This window comes from Chelon labrosus (genome assembly GCF_963514085.1).
Source record: "Chelon labrosus genome assembly, chromosome: 16".
Lineage (NCBI taxonomy): Eukaryota > Metazoa > Chordata > Actinopteri > Mugiliformes > Mugilidae > Chelon > Chelon labrosus.
The window spans coordinates 2,635,990-2,652,589 of NC_140349.1; the positions used below are offsets into that span (position 1 = coordinate 2,635,990).

A 16,600-nucleotide genomic window follows, 5' to 3' on the forward strand; every position below is an offset into this window, starting at 1 on the left:
TCTCCATGGGGAAATTAGGGAGTTACAGCCTCAGGGAACAACGGTGCAAAACACAAGAAATAGAATAAAGTAAGACAAGAGAAACTATAACAGTAAATATGTTAAAGGTATAAAAAATATTTACATTACATTGCATCAGGTTTAAGTAGCTAACCAAAAAGTTCTTGCTCTGTGGGTGCAGCAGTCTCTGGGATGAGTTCTTGTTCTTGATGTTTGACACTTCGGCCAACATCCTCCTCTCCTCCACCTGCTCCACTGAGTCCAGAGGACTGGCCCTCTTTATCAGTTCTCCCAGTCTTTTTTTTTTTCTGTCCCTCTCTGTGACTCCACCACACTTGCAGACCACAGCGTTAAAAGGTTGCAGATGCAACCGCAGTGTCATAACAAATGTCCTGAGTAGTGTCCTGCAAACCCCAAGGGCCTCAGTCTCCTCAGCAGATGGAGGCGACTTTGTCCCTTCTTGTAAGGGACGTTAATGGCATTAAAATTGGACACCATAACAATGCAAATAAATGTATTCATTATTTTTCAAATGTATTTATTTATTAAAAGTGTTTGACCTCAAGGAAATATTGTACCAGAATAAACAGACTGGAACATTTGATATTTTCATGCATCAAACAAACAAATCTAATGAAAAAACAGTGAAATCAACAGATACTGAAACCAGAACCTTTAGGAAGAGGAGATTTAGTGCTAATGTTAAGAGAACATACATTTTTGTATAATCCATCTTCATCTGTGATAATATTATTAAAATAGTTTAAGCAGTGTAATAAATTGGATGTTTTAAGGGAGTCATTTAGCTGTAAATAATACTCAGTGGAGTTTGAGAAAGGCGAAGAAAACACCAGCTTTAATAAAACGATCCACTGATGCTGTCACTGCAGACTCGCTGGCCTCCTCTCACAGATGCTCCTCAGATAAGATGAACATCTGGAGATGAACCAGTTGCTCTTGTAACCGTCCCCCGGGGTGAGTCGACCGCACAGCTCTCTGCCGTCGGCCTCTTTATCCGGCTCGCGCTGCCAAAACCTGCAAGAGGCGACAGGGAGAAGCCACTCACTTTCACCCGTTACCGCGGCAACCGCTACTCCTCCATATGAAGATGTGTCACATACGATTAAAACTGGTCGCATCCCTATTTCTCCTAATGTCCTCCCATTAGGACAAAAACCACAGAGTATCCAGCTCTGATTAAGTCAATACATTATGTTAAATTAAAGATTAAAGCCAGTTTATATAAATAAAAACATCTTGGATGCTTTTAAACTTCACCCTAATGCTTTTAATTGTTTTTTAATGGGTATAAAATAAAGTTTTCTTTCTCAAACGTCCATTCATTCATTTCATCACCTCCATGTTGTTGTTATCAAAGAAAAGCAAAGCTCTAATTAGAGTTGAATTTGAGTCAGAATCAACCTGGATATGATAAAATTATATAAAGTACAAAGTTGAATTTTGCAGATTTATCAGTAAGAAAAGATTATAATTTAAATCAGTGACTTTAAAGCGAGCTTATGTTTTATACTTTATATTCACACTGATGATGACTTTCTAGAAATAAATAAACTCAAATCTTAGGTTCTGTAAAAGGTTTAGAAACAAAATAAAGTAGATTTAGAACCAACAGACTGAATTAAAAAAAATAAAATCCAGTAAGTCTTTTTAATGTTTGTGTTATTTTCTTACACCCATCTCCTTATTGCATTGTGTTTTCATTTATTTTTCATTTGTAAATTCCCAAATTGTTTTTCCAAATGTATTTTCATATTAAAAAAAAAATAATATGTGAGGCTGAACCTTTGTGGTTTTATTTTCTTATTCTCAAATGAATGTTGTTGTTTTTTTTAATGGAGGGGCTCATTCATTTTAATATATCCTCATATCTTTCCATAGCTGTGTCCCAACAAGTGATCCAAGTGACTTGTGATCAAATAGAGGTCAGTGACTGCTGGCTTGTAATGCAACCCTCCCCCTCCTCCTCCTCCTCCTCCTCCTCCTCCTCCTCCTCAGACTCACTGTGGTCCTTTCTCCACCGCCGAGCCATTGCTCCATTTCCAGCCCTCGCCAGGGCTGCCTCCTCTCAGGCCCAACCAGTATGAGTCTCCGTGGCTCAGAGTTTGCGCCGTTCTCCACAGAAACTCCTGAGAAAATGTCGCCAATTTGTCAGGAAAGGGTTTATTCTCTTCTCCAGCAGCAGTAGTGGTAGTGTGACATGTCAAGCATCTAAACCGTGTACAGTAAAACGGTGAAACCTCAGATGACCTCAAGCGGTGGCCGCTCCTGCACAAGTCTCCATGTCTCGTACAGCTCTTAAACCTATTCTTAACTCTCTGCCTCTGCATGTGTGTGTGCTAGTGCACGTCTAAATGTGTGTCCTGACGGCTAATATATCTGGTCTGAGGTGTTTACGGCCGGAGAGATGCAGAATATATCATCAATGAAGTTTAATTTAAGACACAGAAATGCTAAGAAGGGTCGGCTTGAAACCGGCGATGCTATTCCTGATATCATGAAAAGAATAAATACATCTGAAGTGACAGGAGGTGAACAGGTGCACAGGTCAGTGTGCATGTGCGGGTTCACCTGCTCGTCCTCTGTCCTGACTGTGGCCAGAGCGCCCCCCAGTGACATGCAGTGGTACTGGCTGCTGATCCAGTCGGCTCTGTCCTGGCTGAAGAGGAAACACTTGTCTCCCTGAAGCGTCCAGCCGTCCAGGCATGGTCTGCACTTTCGCTCTGAGGGGAAAGGGACACAGATCTGGTTCAAGCAGCCTTAGAGTTTGTTTAAATCTGCAGAACAGAGAATGACACGCTGAGGTATATTCATTTGCAGTGTAGCCATCATTGCACGCAGAGATCATTCGTTCATGAGTATTTTAATTAAAAACAATATCGTTTTCTAATAATCTGCATTTTGAAGAAGTGAATTTTAGTCTGTGGTTGAATGAAAACTGTTTAATTTAGGAATTCAGACATAACCGTGCACTGGCGTCCAGTTTATTTACATGCAGTTAAAACTTAATATGCAAACGTATGTGATTTTTATTGTATTTGATATTTTGCATTTATTTAACGTTTACTTCTTTTTATCTGTTACGTGCACCGACATTAAACTGTCTACTGCTGTAAATTGTTGATCAAAATTTCTGAACAGTTGATGCCATATTCAAGGAGGGAGTTTTTGCAGGACTGTTTTCTTGCATTGGACTTCATAGGTTTCAGCTGGTAAAGTGGTGACTGGGTGTTTTGCCGTTGGGAGCGTTACAGATACAAACGCAGATGGCGGCCCTCTTATCTGAAACCAACTGGTCGTGCTGGAGCCGTTTGTGGCCTGTGTGTGCTTTAGATCTCAATGCAAATCAGAGCTGATTTAGAAACGGCTTTAACAGAACTAGTTCTTTGTGTCTAACTGGAGACGGACGGCTGCTTCCAGACCATAGACTGGATAAATGTGGACAACCTGTCGCCACTTCCTTCCTTGCATTGGCCAAACTGACGCCATTTTCGGGCGCCACCATCTTGTGAGTTTGGAGCCAGAGTCTGATCAGTACGGTCTGAGAGTGGAGCCACTAGTGATAGCTATTTTCTGAGAACCGACTCTTTTGCCACAGCTCACAAAGAAGAGTCAGTTCTTTCGGCACCCAAACGGCTCTTTATTTAGAATTGAAAAAGTGGGGAATCGGCTCTTCTGATTCACTACCAAGCATCGACTCTTAGAGCCGGCTCTTTTGCACATGACACATCACTAGGAGCCACGAGGAGCCGTGATATCGATGCCCCACCCACACTTCCTCCAGACTCACTCGCGTTTTCGTTTAATTAATCCTACTCTCTGCTCCATCTCCAGCAGTTACAAGGAAATGTTGGATTATACACTGCACTTATCTAAAAGAAAAAAGAAAACAACAACTGGCAACAGGTGGTCGCCATTATGTCACATCCTGTTTCTATAGCATAAAATAACTAACTAAAACGAAACTTCATCAACATTATATTAACTACCTAAAATGACAGAAACCATCCTTGAACAAATAATTATTTGGCATGTGTTTTAGTGCCTTAGTTGGGCCCAAGTCCCGCCCACTAACATGGAGAAGGTGGAGCTTATGACCTATACTGCAGCCAGCCACCAGGGGGAGCTCTACTTGCTTTGACTTCACTTTAGAGGAGATGTTCTTCGGTCCAATCTTTATACAGTCTATGCTCCAGACTAATATGAAAACATTCGCTTTTTCTTCACTTTATGATTCAGACCTATTTCTCCCTGGAGACACCTGATCAGGTATTATTTAGGACAATACAAAAAATAGCAACGATTACAAAAATCTGAAAAAACTCTACAGACTTAACTTGTGGCATCAATTAGATCAGAATCATCTGACCCCTAACTCCAATAAAAACCTATTTCTGCTCGGTTTATGTTTTTTTCTAGCACGTAGCACGACACCATTTTATTTTTACTGAGCTGCCTTGGATGCTGTGTCTGGGATCAATAATGTCCGTCTGTCAAAAATAGACGTCCCATCTGTCTAACACACATACTGACTTGGCCTCATTTATACATTTCGATAATTAGACCCAAAAACTCTTCCTTCCTTCTTTCAACCCAGACCAGTTTCTCCCTGGCCCTAAAATTAGAAATAATAAATTAAAATACTAATTTGAGGGGAAATGTTTATTCGTTTCTTCTTCATGAACTCACAATCCTGCAGATTTAACATCTTTTAGACCAATCAGAATCATCCGACCCTAACTCTAACTAGATCCTAAGAGCTGTGGAAGTTTAGCTGACATGCTCCTTCGCTCTAATTTTCTGAACCTGAACTTTTGGTGCACCCGTAAACTCACCTCCAGAGGTGGAGTTGCTGACGGGACAGTACTGGTTCAGAGCGGGATACTGGGAGAACAGCAGCAGGTAGGACTGGTTGAGCTTCTCCAGTCTCCCCGTCAGGTCTCTCAGCTTGGTTTCCTGCAGAGCCGACTGGGTCTGAGACACCAAGGTGAGCTGGACCACTGCAGCAAACAACAAACACACACAGAGACACCACAGTGTCCTCATCGCTGGTTTCCATGGATACAGGAGTAGTAAAGAACGTGGTTAAAGGGAGGAATCAAGAGGAGAGTTAATCCTCTCCATCAAGAAATCCAACAAAAAGACTAAAACTGACAAACGAAGCAACCGAACAAGTTCCTATCAGACATGTACTGTCCAGCTGCTCATCGTCTGTTATTTATTGTTTGTTTTTTGTTTCTACAGAACAATTAAGTTAACTGGTAATGAAATGTGCCTTAGGACGTCTTTTTTATCACCGTGCAGCAGGTCGGTGTCGAGGATGCAAATGAAGCTGGAGTACTCACAACAGAGCGTCAGGAGCAGGGCGATGATGGTGAGCACGAAGCAGAGCAGAGAGAAGTAATGAGCCAGCTGTCGGTACTGACTGAACCAGACTGGGGAACGACACAGAAACAAGATCCAGGCTTAAAACCGAGTCAGATGAAATCCCTGTTTTTGTGAAGCTGAGGCTGATCTTCCATACGGTGTTGATGCGTTAGACTGGATTATATTAAGTACACCGATCAGCCATAACAATATGACCTAATATTGTGCAGGTCCACCCCTTTTGCCACCAAAATAGCCCTGACCCGTTGAGGCATGGGCTGCACTAGAGCTCTGAAGACGTAAGCTGCAGATACGAGAGGTGGAGGCCCTCCATGGATCGGACTTGTTTTCTGCAGAAAGTTCCACAGACGCTGGATCAGATTGAATTCAGGTGAACAACTTCATCTCATGGTGCAGAGAGTACCACCTTCTGATCAGTCCAGCTAAAACCAAGGAGATGGTAGTGGATTTCTGGAGGTCCAGGCCTCATCTGCAGCCTGTAACCATCAACAGGGAGTGTGTAGAGGTGGTTCAGACCTTTAAGTACCTGGGTCTACATCTGGATCACAAGCTGGACTGGTGGGCTAACATAGAATCAGTATATGAAAAAGGTCAGAGCAGTCTCTATTTCCTCAGGAGGCTAAGGTGGTTTAATATCTGCAGGGAGCTGCTGGACATGTTCTACCAGACTATCGTTGCCAGTGTCCTCTTCTACGCTGTGGTGTCCTGGGGAGGCAGCACTAAGAAGAAGGACACCTCACGGCTGGACAAGCTGATCCAGAAGGAGGACTCTGTGGTAGAGACAGAGCTGGAGTCCCTGACATCAGTGGACAAACTCAGGTCCATCATGAACAATGTCCACCACCCTCTACAGGACACCATAGTCAGACAGAGAAGCTGGTTCAGTGACAGGCTGCAACGCCTCCCTGTGAGGAACCAACTGGACTGTGGTCATTGATGATAATACTGTATTATTTTTTACACTATCTATCTCTTGGACCACTGTAGACCAGAGGTGTAGTTCTCGAGATGTTCTGACCCAGTTGTCTAACCGTCACAGTTTGGTCCTTGTCAAATTTGCTCATATCCTTCCTTAGAACATTTTTCCTGCTTTTAACATCAACTCAAAATATTCTTTTACTGCCTGATACGTCCACCCTCTGACAGGAGCCATCAGACAACCAGATAATCACCCGTTAGTGGTCATAATTTTATGGCTGATCAGTGTGTAGACAACCCCATTGAGAAGCTCGTCGCGATAGTCGTACAGGACTGCTTTAGAATATATTTCACCACTTACCTCTAACAGAATCCAGCCATGCCGATAGTTTAATTCTTATTTTTGAGAACTCTGCGGCTAAGACTTCCACCGCCTCCCTGCAGCGAGGTCTGTGGATTATTTTAAGTAACTGGAGGATTGTTTCTGCAAAGAAATGTTGAGGTTTTGTTTTTGATCTTTTTCACTTTAGCTGCAGGGAACAAATCTTAAAACCTGAGATGTGGAACTATCTGCATGGCCAGAAAACACCGGAGAATATTTAATGTATCACAGTTATTAATACTGTTTGCAAAATAACCTTAAAAGTCAAAACAGAATGAGCTCATTAACTAAATCATCTGCGAACACAACAATGAGTTCAACCTTAAACCCACTCGACTCGATACCAGTGACTGATTGACAGCATAAGTCCACTTAGAGCCCTTGAACTTGGTTCGAGGTGAAAAGCTTTTCATAAGCTGTGGTAAAATTGGAAGTTTAAAATTAGAAACATTTAAGAATATTTACTCGTGTCTGCAGACGCGTCCAGCTTCTCCTCCTCCAGCAGAACCGACCCATTTTTCACTCCCATGGCTTCGTCCAGCACCAGAAAACCAGCACAAGCTTCAGGTTTAGCTTCATTGATGCGTCTCTAAGTCGCTGGACATCCTTTGTTCCCCGACGACAGACACAAAGGAGCAGCACAGTGCTCCTCTGGTTAATGTTTGATCCTGAATCTCATATGAATATTAAAATACGGGCTCCTCTGTAGCTGTATGCAAAGCAGGACCTGGCTTGATAACTAAACAAATCCGTTAGAAGAAGAGTTAGCTTTCATTCTACTGTAAAGACTCTCACACATCCAGATCAGCTAAAACAAAGGGGACAGGACTTGTTTGGGGTTTTCTTGTTTTTCAGCACTCATCCAAGCTGATCCTGCTGATCTTCTCTGCACCATCTACAGGTGTTCCTGATTAAAACCCAAACTTTTAGAAGCTGGGCCCACGTCTTCCCAAGCTGTCACACGATTTCAAAGTTGATCCAGCTTTGTTTTGTATATTTGTACAATGATCTTTGAGATTTTATTTGCATTTGTTTTGATTCCGTTAAGGGGAGAGATGGGGTGCAGAGAGAACATTTATTGAGGGATCATGAGCATGCAAAACATTTTGGAAGCCAGAGAGACGGTTATAAGAAAAAAAAAGAGAGATGAATAAAATGATTTTCATAGTGTGGGAAGAAGAGATGAGGAGGTAGAGTATCACAAGTGGTCCATGAACAGTAGAGGCTGTACGGGGATACACCTTCCTTGATGAACTTTTTTCTAAGCTTAATTAAATAAATAAAACATCTTAATGTGTATTTTTTTTGATGTATGTTGATGTATTTGTGTTTTCTAATTGTCTAATTACAGGCACTAATGCCTCTAATTAGCACATGCAAGAAGGTTCTGGGTTGCTAAATACTGTAAATTTATGTACATATACAACTACCCCCCCTCTAAGTTTACACTTGAGTCTTACAGTCTATATTTTTATTTTTATTTTATTTTATTTCTCTATCGGTGTTCATTAATTACCTTGTGTGCAAACTACTGTTTGCTGAAGTTAATTTTTTTTACTACTGGCTGCAGGTACAACAATACATTTCACTGTGCATTGTACTATGTATAACTGTGCATGTGACAAATAAAACCTATCTATCTATCTATCTATCTATCTATCTATCTATCTATCATGTCCGACTGGTTCCTTTCTGTGTGTAGTTTGCATGTTCTCCCTGTGTCTGCGTGGGTTCTCTCCAGGTTCTCCAGCTTCCTCCCACCATCCAAAGACATGCTGGTTAGGTTCATTGGTGATTCTAAATTGGCCGTAGGTGTGAGTGTGAATGGTTGTCTGTCTCTCTGTGTTCACCCTGTGATAGACTGGAGACCTGTCCAGGGTGGACCCCTCCTCTCGCCCCAATGACAGCTGGGATAGGCTGGATGAGCATGCAAAACATTTGGGAAGTTAAGACTGAAGAGTGACGGTGTCATGGAGCTGCCCCGCCCTTTGGCATCCTGATGCAGATGCTGGAGAAGGGAAGGAGGAAGATTGCCACCTAGGTAAAGACACTTAATTGAAAGCACATGGATGAGAAACTAGTTGTCAAAGAGAAAGAAGGCAAATAGATGATGATGATTCTGATCGTGTAGAAAGAAGAGACGAGGAAGCAGAGCATCACAACCCTTAGCAAAAAGTAGTTTACTTGAAGTTCATTTTATTAAGTATGCTTGAGTATAAGTATAGCAAGTATACTACAGACCATGTACTTGTAGTGTACTAGAAAGTATACCAATTTAATACTTCTTTGGACTAAATTGGAACATTTTTAAGTTCATAAAAGTATACTTTAAGTATACTTTATAAGGTCATTTTAAGTTTACAAAAGTACATCTATATACTACTAGTGTACTAGGTATATACTTCTTGTCCACGTTTTAGTTTATAAAGTATACTTAAAGTATACCACAAGTACACTCATCTATATACTACTAGTGTACTAGGTATATACTTCTAGTCCACGTTTTAGTTTATAAAGTATACTTAAAGTATACCACAAGTACACTCATCTATATACTACTAGTGTACTAGGTATATACTTCTAGTCCACGTTTTAGTTTATAAAGTATACTTAAAGTATACCACAAGTACACTCATCTATATACTACCAGTGTACTAGGTATATACTTCTAGTCCACATTTTAGTTTATAAAAGTATACTTAAAGTATACTTTTATATATTTAAAACGTTCCAATTTAGCCGGAAGGAGTATTAAATTAGTATACTTTCTAGTACACTACAAGTACATGGTCTGTAGTATACTTACTATACTTATACTCAAGCATACTTAATAAAATGAACTTCAAGTATACTACTTTTTGCTAAGGGAAATAGACCACTTATACAGTAGTAGAGGCTGTACGGGGATACACCTTCCTTGATGAAGCAACTTTTAACCTAATCTGTATTTTATTTTTTTTGTCCACTTAAAACATGTTGACGTATTTGTCTAATTATGTTATGAGTGTCTTTCCTGCTCCAGATCAGGATTTAAGTTGAGTATTTGTATACGAATCTAGGAGGGAACATGAATGTTGAATACCTGTTTGCACCACATCAGACAGAAAGGGTTTCACATATCACATCACATCGAACCTGGAAGGTAGAACCAACTTCCAACTGTCTCTGTATCAGCTGAAGCATAATGAAATCCAGGTAACCGGCTCAGCGTGGAGACCTTTCACATCCACTGTTTTCTGCACTGAAGCAGAATGTTGAAACAAACCAGGGTCTGGAGAGAGTTCACAAAATTTCTTAAATAGTTTTATTCAAAATCCTGACATATTTACATTTATTTGACAGCATTTATAGTGCATTTTTCCTGCCTCTTTCAAGTTTTACGTTTCAGGTTATAGTTTTGGCTTAAACACGAGGAGGGGGTGTAGGGGACTGTGGATTGGACACACTGGTTGAATATTTACAGCCAAAGACACAAAAATTAACAAAAAAAATACATGATTATATAAACTAAAGGCGACGGTAAGCAAGTCTTAATGTTAATGGTGCACGAAGGTAATTTATATTTTAATTTTTTATTTTACACGTTGACATTCAGACTACAGTCTACACACTGTGGTTGTGACGTGCATTTGGCCCACTATCAAGAGAAGAAAACGCGAGCGTGGTTTCATAGTGCTGCTCGTCTTGGCATTATTACAATCGAGAAAAAAAAATAAAGGAACATGTCGCACGGTATTCACGGCCGATATTGTCGCGATCCTGATGCGGAGAGATTAATCGCCATGGCAACAACGTACACCCCTATCAGTAATCAGAGTTCGGCTCAGGATAGTTTGACTCAGAGGAGGGGATAAACAAACCTTTACAAACAAAGTGTCAAGTGAAGGTTGAGAAAGTGCTATATGTACTTATTTACAACGTCAGAAATACCCCAATAAATCATTTTATTTACCCTCCGATATATTTTACGTGTACAAAAGCCTCTTTTGTTACAAAAGACGTGAAAGTGCAGCTACAGACAGTTGTCTCTGAGCGTGTGCAGGAGTGTGTGTGTGTTTTTGTGTGTGTGTGTCTGCCATGTGGTTTGAGCCGGTCGGAAATAGGCAGGATCAAATCAGCCGTCCACAAGTAAATCCCGCCGTAAGCCACCCTGTTGCCAAGGAGGAGACATCAGCATTACCACGGTGACGTGTTAGAGGTGCAGGTCAACCCGTATCGATGCGGCACGCAATGTGTCGCGTCTGACATCTCATGTAACAGCAGCCAATCCGCTGCCAATAAGAGAGAATTCAGACATTTTTACATTTATTTGCTTCATGCCACAAAAGCATGTTATTATTATTATTGTTTTCTTTCTACAAAAAAAAGCCCTTTGTGGATTTTTTTCAATATGAAATACTAATATAAAAACAGTCTGCCAAGATCTCAAAAACCAACATCATTACATCTGACCTGTACTGTTAGAAAAAAAAAAAAAAAGTCCTGGAAAATCATCTTCCTCCATCTCCACGTCAAAACGAGCTCGTCAGAACTTGGCTATGGCTTGATTTGTAAGTTCTGCTGCGCCTTTCAGCCTCTAACATATATGCCGCTCACATACCAAACCAAAAAACAAGCCAGGCCAGGCAGGTTAATGGCAACCAGCAACCTTTGGACCTGTTTTAAAGGAAGGAAATCCTATTATGTGTTCTGGATCCCTCCGAGCGGCCGCGGTCATGACCACGCAGCCGGTAAATCCAACGCCCCGCGCTCTCTGGAGCCTTCAGCTGGGAGTCCTGCTGGGAGCGTTAGGGCGAGGATGCGAGGGTGTAGGCGGAGAAGGCAGAGAAGATCGGAAAGGAATGGCAAAAAGAAATAAATAGAAAAAGGAAAAATAACTCCTTGCTCTGCCGGCTGCTCATGGCTGAGCTTGTGTAATGAAGTTTTCAGACCTATATGATGAAACACCAGCGCAAGAGATGAAATGAATTACTGTCCCATCCTCGATCCGTGACCAAATATATATTTTCCCACTCTCCGGCCTTTTTTGACACATTCGTATAATGAGTTACTTGGTAAAGTCGGTCCTACAGCTTTGGGTGTGGGGGGGTTCGGCGTGCATCCTTAGTGGCAGGGGTCAAAGGGCAGCTCGTCGAGTCCTCCATGAAGCTCCACCAGTTCCTCCGACCAGGACATGACGTCGCCGACGAGGTGGCCTCCACAGGTCGCCTGGGTGTAGATCTCGTTGGGAGTCAGGACTCTGGACCAGAACTGGAGGTCTGACAACTCTCCCATGAAGGACTGAGTGACGTCGAAGCGGCCTCCCATCGTGTCCTGGAGAGAGAGAACAAAAGAGATGGAAAAAAAGTGAGGATTAGGATATGATCAACTTTTCAATCATACGTAGAGGGGTGGTGTAAACCTTAGATGATCCATTCAATAGGAAAATATTAGCTCCTAATAGCCATGTAGCCTCTGCTAGTTTCTCTCTGGTTACTGGAATAAATTTCCAGGAGGTAGAAAAACAACAAGTGATTGAATAGATGAACCAAGCTGGAATCCATGTGGACAGCAACACTGGTACTTTTGTCAGTATATAAAAATAATAATAACATATCTTGGGGCATGTAAACACACATATCTGATCAGGTATTTGCAGAAATCTCACAGCTTCACACAAATGTACATATTAGATAGTAGAAAACCCCCTGATAGCAATGATACCATGCACACAGATGCAACTGGACTCATTCAGCAACCCCTTGACTAGAACTGGACATCATCATCAAATACTACCATTGTGCACATTATAGAATTCATAAAAATGTCTTTCATATTGCCGTAGTGCACGCAAGGCATGTTACACTTTGCTGTGACAAATAAAAGTATATATTTCTACACATGAATGACAAAGCACAAATATTCTACAAAGGACAGAACCAAGCAGACTCTCCATTTGGCCATTTAGATAACACGAAGTACTCAAAGTGAGACACTGTGCACACAATTTAAACTTTGGGCAATTCTTTTTAGCCTGTAGATCGTCAAATTCATTGTGCACATTATAGAATCCATAAAAACTGTCCTCCTTATTGCTGTTGCAAGGCATGTTACACTTTGTTGTGCAGAAATATATACTTTTATTTGTCACATGAATGATTTCAGTCAGTTTGAGGCAATATTGTAGATGTAAATGTAGTTACTGCAGTGATGTTGCAAAAATCCGGCTGTTGCCTCTCACAGCTTTACACAAATGTACACATTAGATCATGCACACAGTTGCAACTGACCTCATTCAGCAACCCCTTAAATAAAACTGGACCAAGAGTTTATGGAGATACCACAAAGCACACATAATCTACAAAGGATAGAAACAAGCAGACTCTCCATTTGGCGCAAAGCTCCCAAAGTGTTTCAAATTGAGTTTTTACCTCTTGAAAAGGCTAAAAGGCGAAAGAAATTCTACTGATTCCCACTACAGGAGACACTGTGCACACAATTTAATCTTTGGGCAATTGTATTTAGCCTGTACATCATCAAATTCTACTATTGTGCACATTATAGAATCCATAAAAACTGTCCTCCATATTGATGTTGTGCATGTAAGGCATGTTACATTTTGTTGTGAGAAAGTAAAGTGTATATTTCTGCACATGCATCACAATGACTGCAGTCAGTTTGAGGCAATATTGTCCATGTAAATGTAGTTACTGAAGTAACTGCCAAATTACTCTAGTACATTTGAGTTTGATTCACAGTTGTTCCGTATGTCCTACCTGCTCCTGGCCCAAGATGAAGACCCCCCCTGGTTTGATGGGATGCCAGGGCGACAGGTTCTGCCCTGAGCCTTTCTTCACTCCATCCTGGTAGGCCTCCCAGACGCCGTCACGTGTTGCCCATGTCACGCACACATGATGCCACTTCCCATCCGTCATGGTTATGGGCAATGTCACGGCCTGAACACACATGTGAAGGGAGAGAGACAGGTATGTAGGTTAAACTGTGATTTGCCAAAAGTCTTTTATGAATCAGGTTAGAGACTCAGTCCAAGAGAAGGTGATGGGAACGACCCAGTCCAGCCTCCTCCTCCACTCGCTCACTGACACAGGCCGAGTTAATTAATTCCCACAAACTCAAGAAAATTTATTTAAGACTCATCGGTCAGTTTGATGACTGCCAAGTGGTGTGACTTGCAGTCGGCAAACATGACAGTTTATCCCTCACAGTGGCATTACTGTGTGCTACTCCTACAGACAATTAGGCCAGACAATTACAATAATCAGATTAATTGCTTTGTTGTTTTGTTTGTTGAGCTCAGTGCACGCAGTTCTGGGGCAGGGGAGGGGAAAAACAAACATCTGTCACTTGTTCAGAGGAAAAGAAAATGTCAGTCTTGCAGAGAATGACAGATTAGGAAACTAATACGATAATTAAATAACTTGTGCGTCAACAAATGTCTCGTTAGTGTCATTCAAACTGAGAGTTACACAATCCTTCTCAGGGAGGAACAACCAAAAGATAATGCTGGTTTGGGAGTTTCTACTGTGCATACCGAACAAAAAGTACACACAAAAACTAGAAGTAAACCACTCTGGGTCACTAGTTAATATAACATTTAAGAATAATAAAGTTTAATGTTAATTTAGCATAAATAAGTAAGTTGCAGTTAAGAGTATGCTGAGAAAGTAGAACATTTTACTGTATTGTGTGACTATTCCAAATCTAAAAAGACAAAACCAAAATAAATCAGGTATAGCTCCAAAACTATCAGGTCTGTTCTTTTAGAACAGATGGTAGAAAACACCCAGATAGCAATGATATCATGAAAGGAAATGCCAATGAACTCATTCACTCATGAGTTTACAGAAATACCACAAAGCACAAATATTATACAAAGGTTTTAGTAAAAATTACAGACTTTCTATTTGGTCATCTGGATAACTGAAGTACCCAAAGTGTGTTCCACATTGGGTTTTTACCTGTTGAAAGAGAATCATAGCTACCAAATACTACCAATTACCACTACAGGAAGCAATGTGCACAAAATCCAACCTTTGGCTCTTTCATTTAGCCTGTACATCATTAAATTCTACTATTGTGCACATTATAGAATCCATAAGAATTTAACATTTTCTCCATGTTGCTGCTTTGCACGCATGTAGCTCCCCAGGAAGACAAGTTACCAAGGCACGTTACACTTAGTTGTGATAAAGTATATTCTGGTCATGCTTTTGCAAGTGTCAGAAAAGAGGAGAGACTTGTGGGTTTGGAAATGCAATTCTGTTCTACTAAGCTCTAGCTAAAACATGGCAAAACTGCTGATTTAGTTCATTTGGGACTCAGTTTGTTGATACTGACGGTGTTTTTTTGTGAAAGCTTGTTGTTTTGCTGATTACTTGTTGGATTATTGCCTTGCATGGTCTCTTGTTTTTCGGTCAATTATACAGTTGAATATCTTAAAAGTAAAAAAAAAACAAAAAAAAACTTAAACTTCCACATAAAGTTTTTACATTCAACAAACGCAACAATAGTTTTACCTTGTCATTGATTAGCAGCTCCATGGGGTTGGTGCCCCACTCGATGAGCACCAGCTCATTGGCTTGGCCGGGCACGGCGTAGGAGAAGGGAGTGCCCAGGCCGGGGCCTTCCCCCGCCTTCAGCCGCAGACAGACGGTCATGGCGAAGATCTCATTGACCACCGACCTCTTCATCCTGGCGTACATGTAGTTGGTCCTCATGGGGAAGTCGAGCAGGAAAGCGTTGGGACTCTTTAGCTTCTTGTGGGGTCCTGTTGACACAGAGAGTGAGTTCAGGTCTATGTTGGTCACATTTAAACAACCGATACTATTCTAGTCTGTTACAGACACCGTAAATCCTCTCGTTGGACTATTTTCTGTTTTAGTAGGAATTAGTTTGTTTTGATTACTAGCTAATAATGTTACCACATGTCTGAAGTTAATGTGTCACTAATACAACATTCTGATTATTTAATTCTCATGATTAGTGTGTTCTACTTCCCATTATCCATCCATCTATTATCTATTACCACCTATGCTTAGAGGGTGGGCTGGAACCAGACCCAGCTAACACTGGGGCGAGAGGTGGGGTACACCTTGAACAGGGCGAACACAGAACGACAAACAACCATTCACACTCACATGCACGGCCAATTTAGAATCACCAATTGACCTTTGGCTAAGCCCCGCCCTAGAATGTAGATTGACCAATCACAGCCAAGAGAGCTCCCACAGGGGTCCGACACTTTTTCCACAGCGCTCCATTGACTTTAACGCAGGCGTCTCATATTTTCGGTCTCGGCAGGCTATACTGTCGGTATATATACAGCATCCAGGGTATGGATAAGCCCAATGATGTGCGCGCAAAACCCTGCGGAGCTAACCAAAACATCACCGTTACAGCTTAAGTTGCATAGTTGTTGATACGCTAGCACACGCTGAAGAAATACAACGTTATACGTGCGTAACGTTAGTCCGTTTGCTTCGTAATAACGATTATAGAAGTGAATAGAGACGTACCCAGCTTTGCATGAACAGTGTTGCTCCTTGATATTGATACCAGAGCCTTATAGATAACCAGAAAACCACAGCCAAGAAGAGAATGTCGGACGTAGCAACTGTAACTAAGGGGGGCGGGGCTTAGCCAAAGGTCAATTAACCTAACGAGCATGTTTTTGGACTGTGGAGGGAAGCCGAACCACAGAAAGGGCCCCAGAGAGCTGGGAGGTTCAAACCCAGATCCCTGAAACAGATTTTCCACTGTGAATAATCTCTAGACAAAAGTAAAAGCTAGGCCATTTAAGTGCAGCCCACAGGTAAAACAAAGATAAAACAAAACAGGTTTAATCAGAAAAAAAACCAAAGCAATGCAATGTAAATGTGATCTCCTGGGATATTT

The 16,600-nt window shown here is 41.3% G+C and overlaps 2 protein-coding genes across 2 annotated transcripts in view; both read right to left on the reverse strand.

The window, feature by feature from the left end:
* Positions 1 to 766: 766 nt before the first annotated feature.
* On the reverse strand, positions 767 to 7,412 carry LOC311501413 (lactose-binding lectin l-2-like). The gene is made up of 6 exons (XM_084563216.1): positions 7,172 to 7,412; positions 5,364 to 5,453; positions 4,854 to 5,018; positions 2,590 to 2,741; positions 2,023 to 2,147; positions 767 to 1,035 (listed from the first exon to the last, which is right to left on the reverse strand). The coding sequence occupies exons 1-6, from the start codon at positions 7,233 to 7,235 to the stop codon at positions 882 to 884; spliced, it is 750 nt and encodes a 249-aa protein (XP_084419342.1). The 5' UTR covers positions 7,236 to 7,412; the 3' UTR covers positions 767 to 881.
* Positions 7,413 to 11,809: 4,397 nt separating this feature from the next.
* The window catches only part of LOC311500941 (neuronal pentraxin-2-like), a gene marked incomplete at both ends in the record, with an annotated part of 9,240 nt that continues 4,449 nt past the window's right edge, over positions 11,810 to 16,600 (reverse strand). Inside the window, 3 exons of the mRNA XM_084562578.1 lie at positions 11,810 to 12,019; positions 13,462 to 13,641; positions 15,223 to 15,473. Coding sequence (XP_084418704.1) covers positions 11,810 to 12,019; positions 13,462 to 13,641; positions 15,223 to 15,473 — 641 coding nt within the window. The remainder of the gene's footprint in view (positions 12,020 to 13,461; positions 13,642 to 15,222; positions 15,474 to 16,600) is intronic.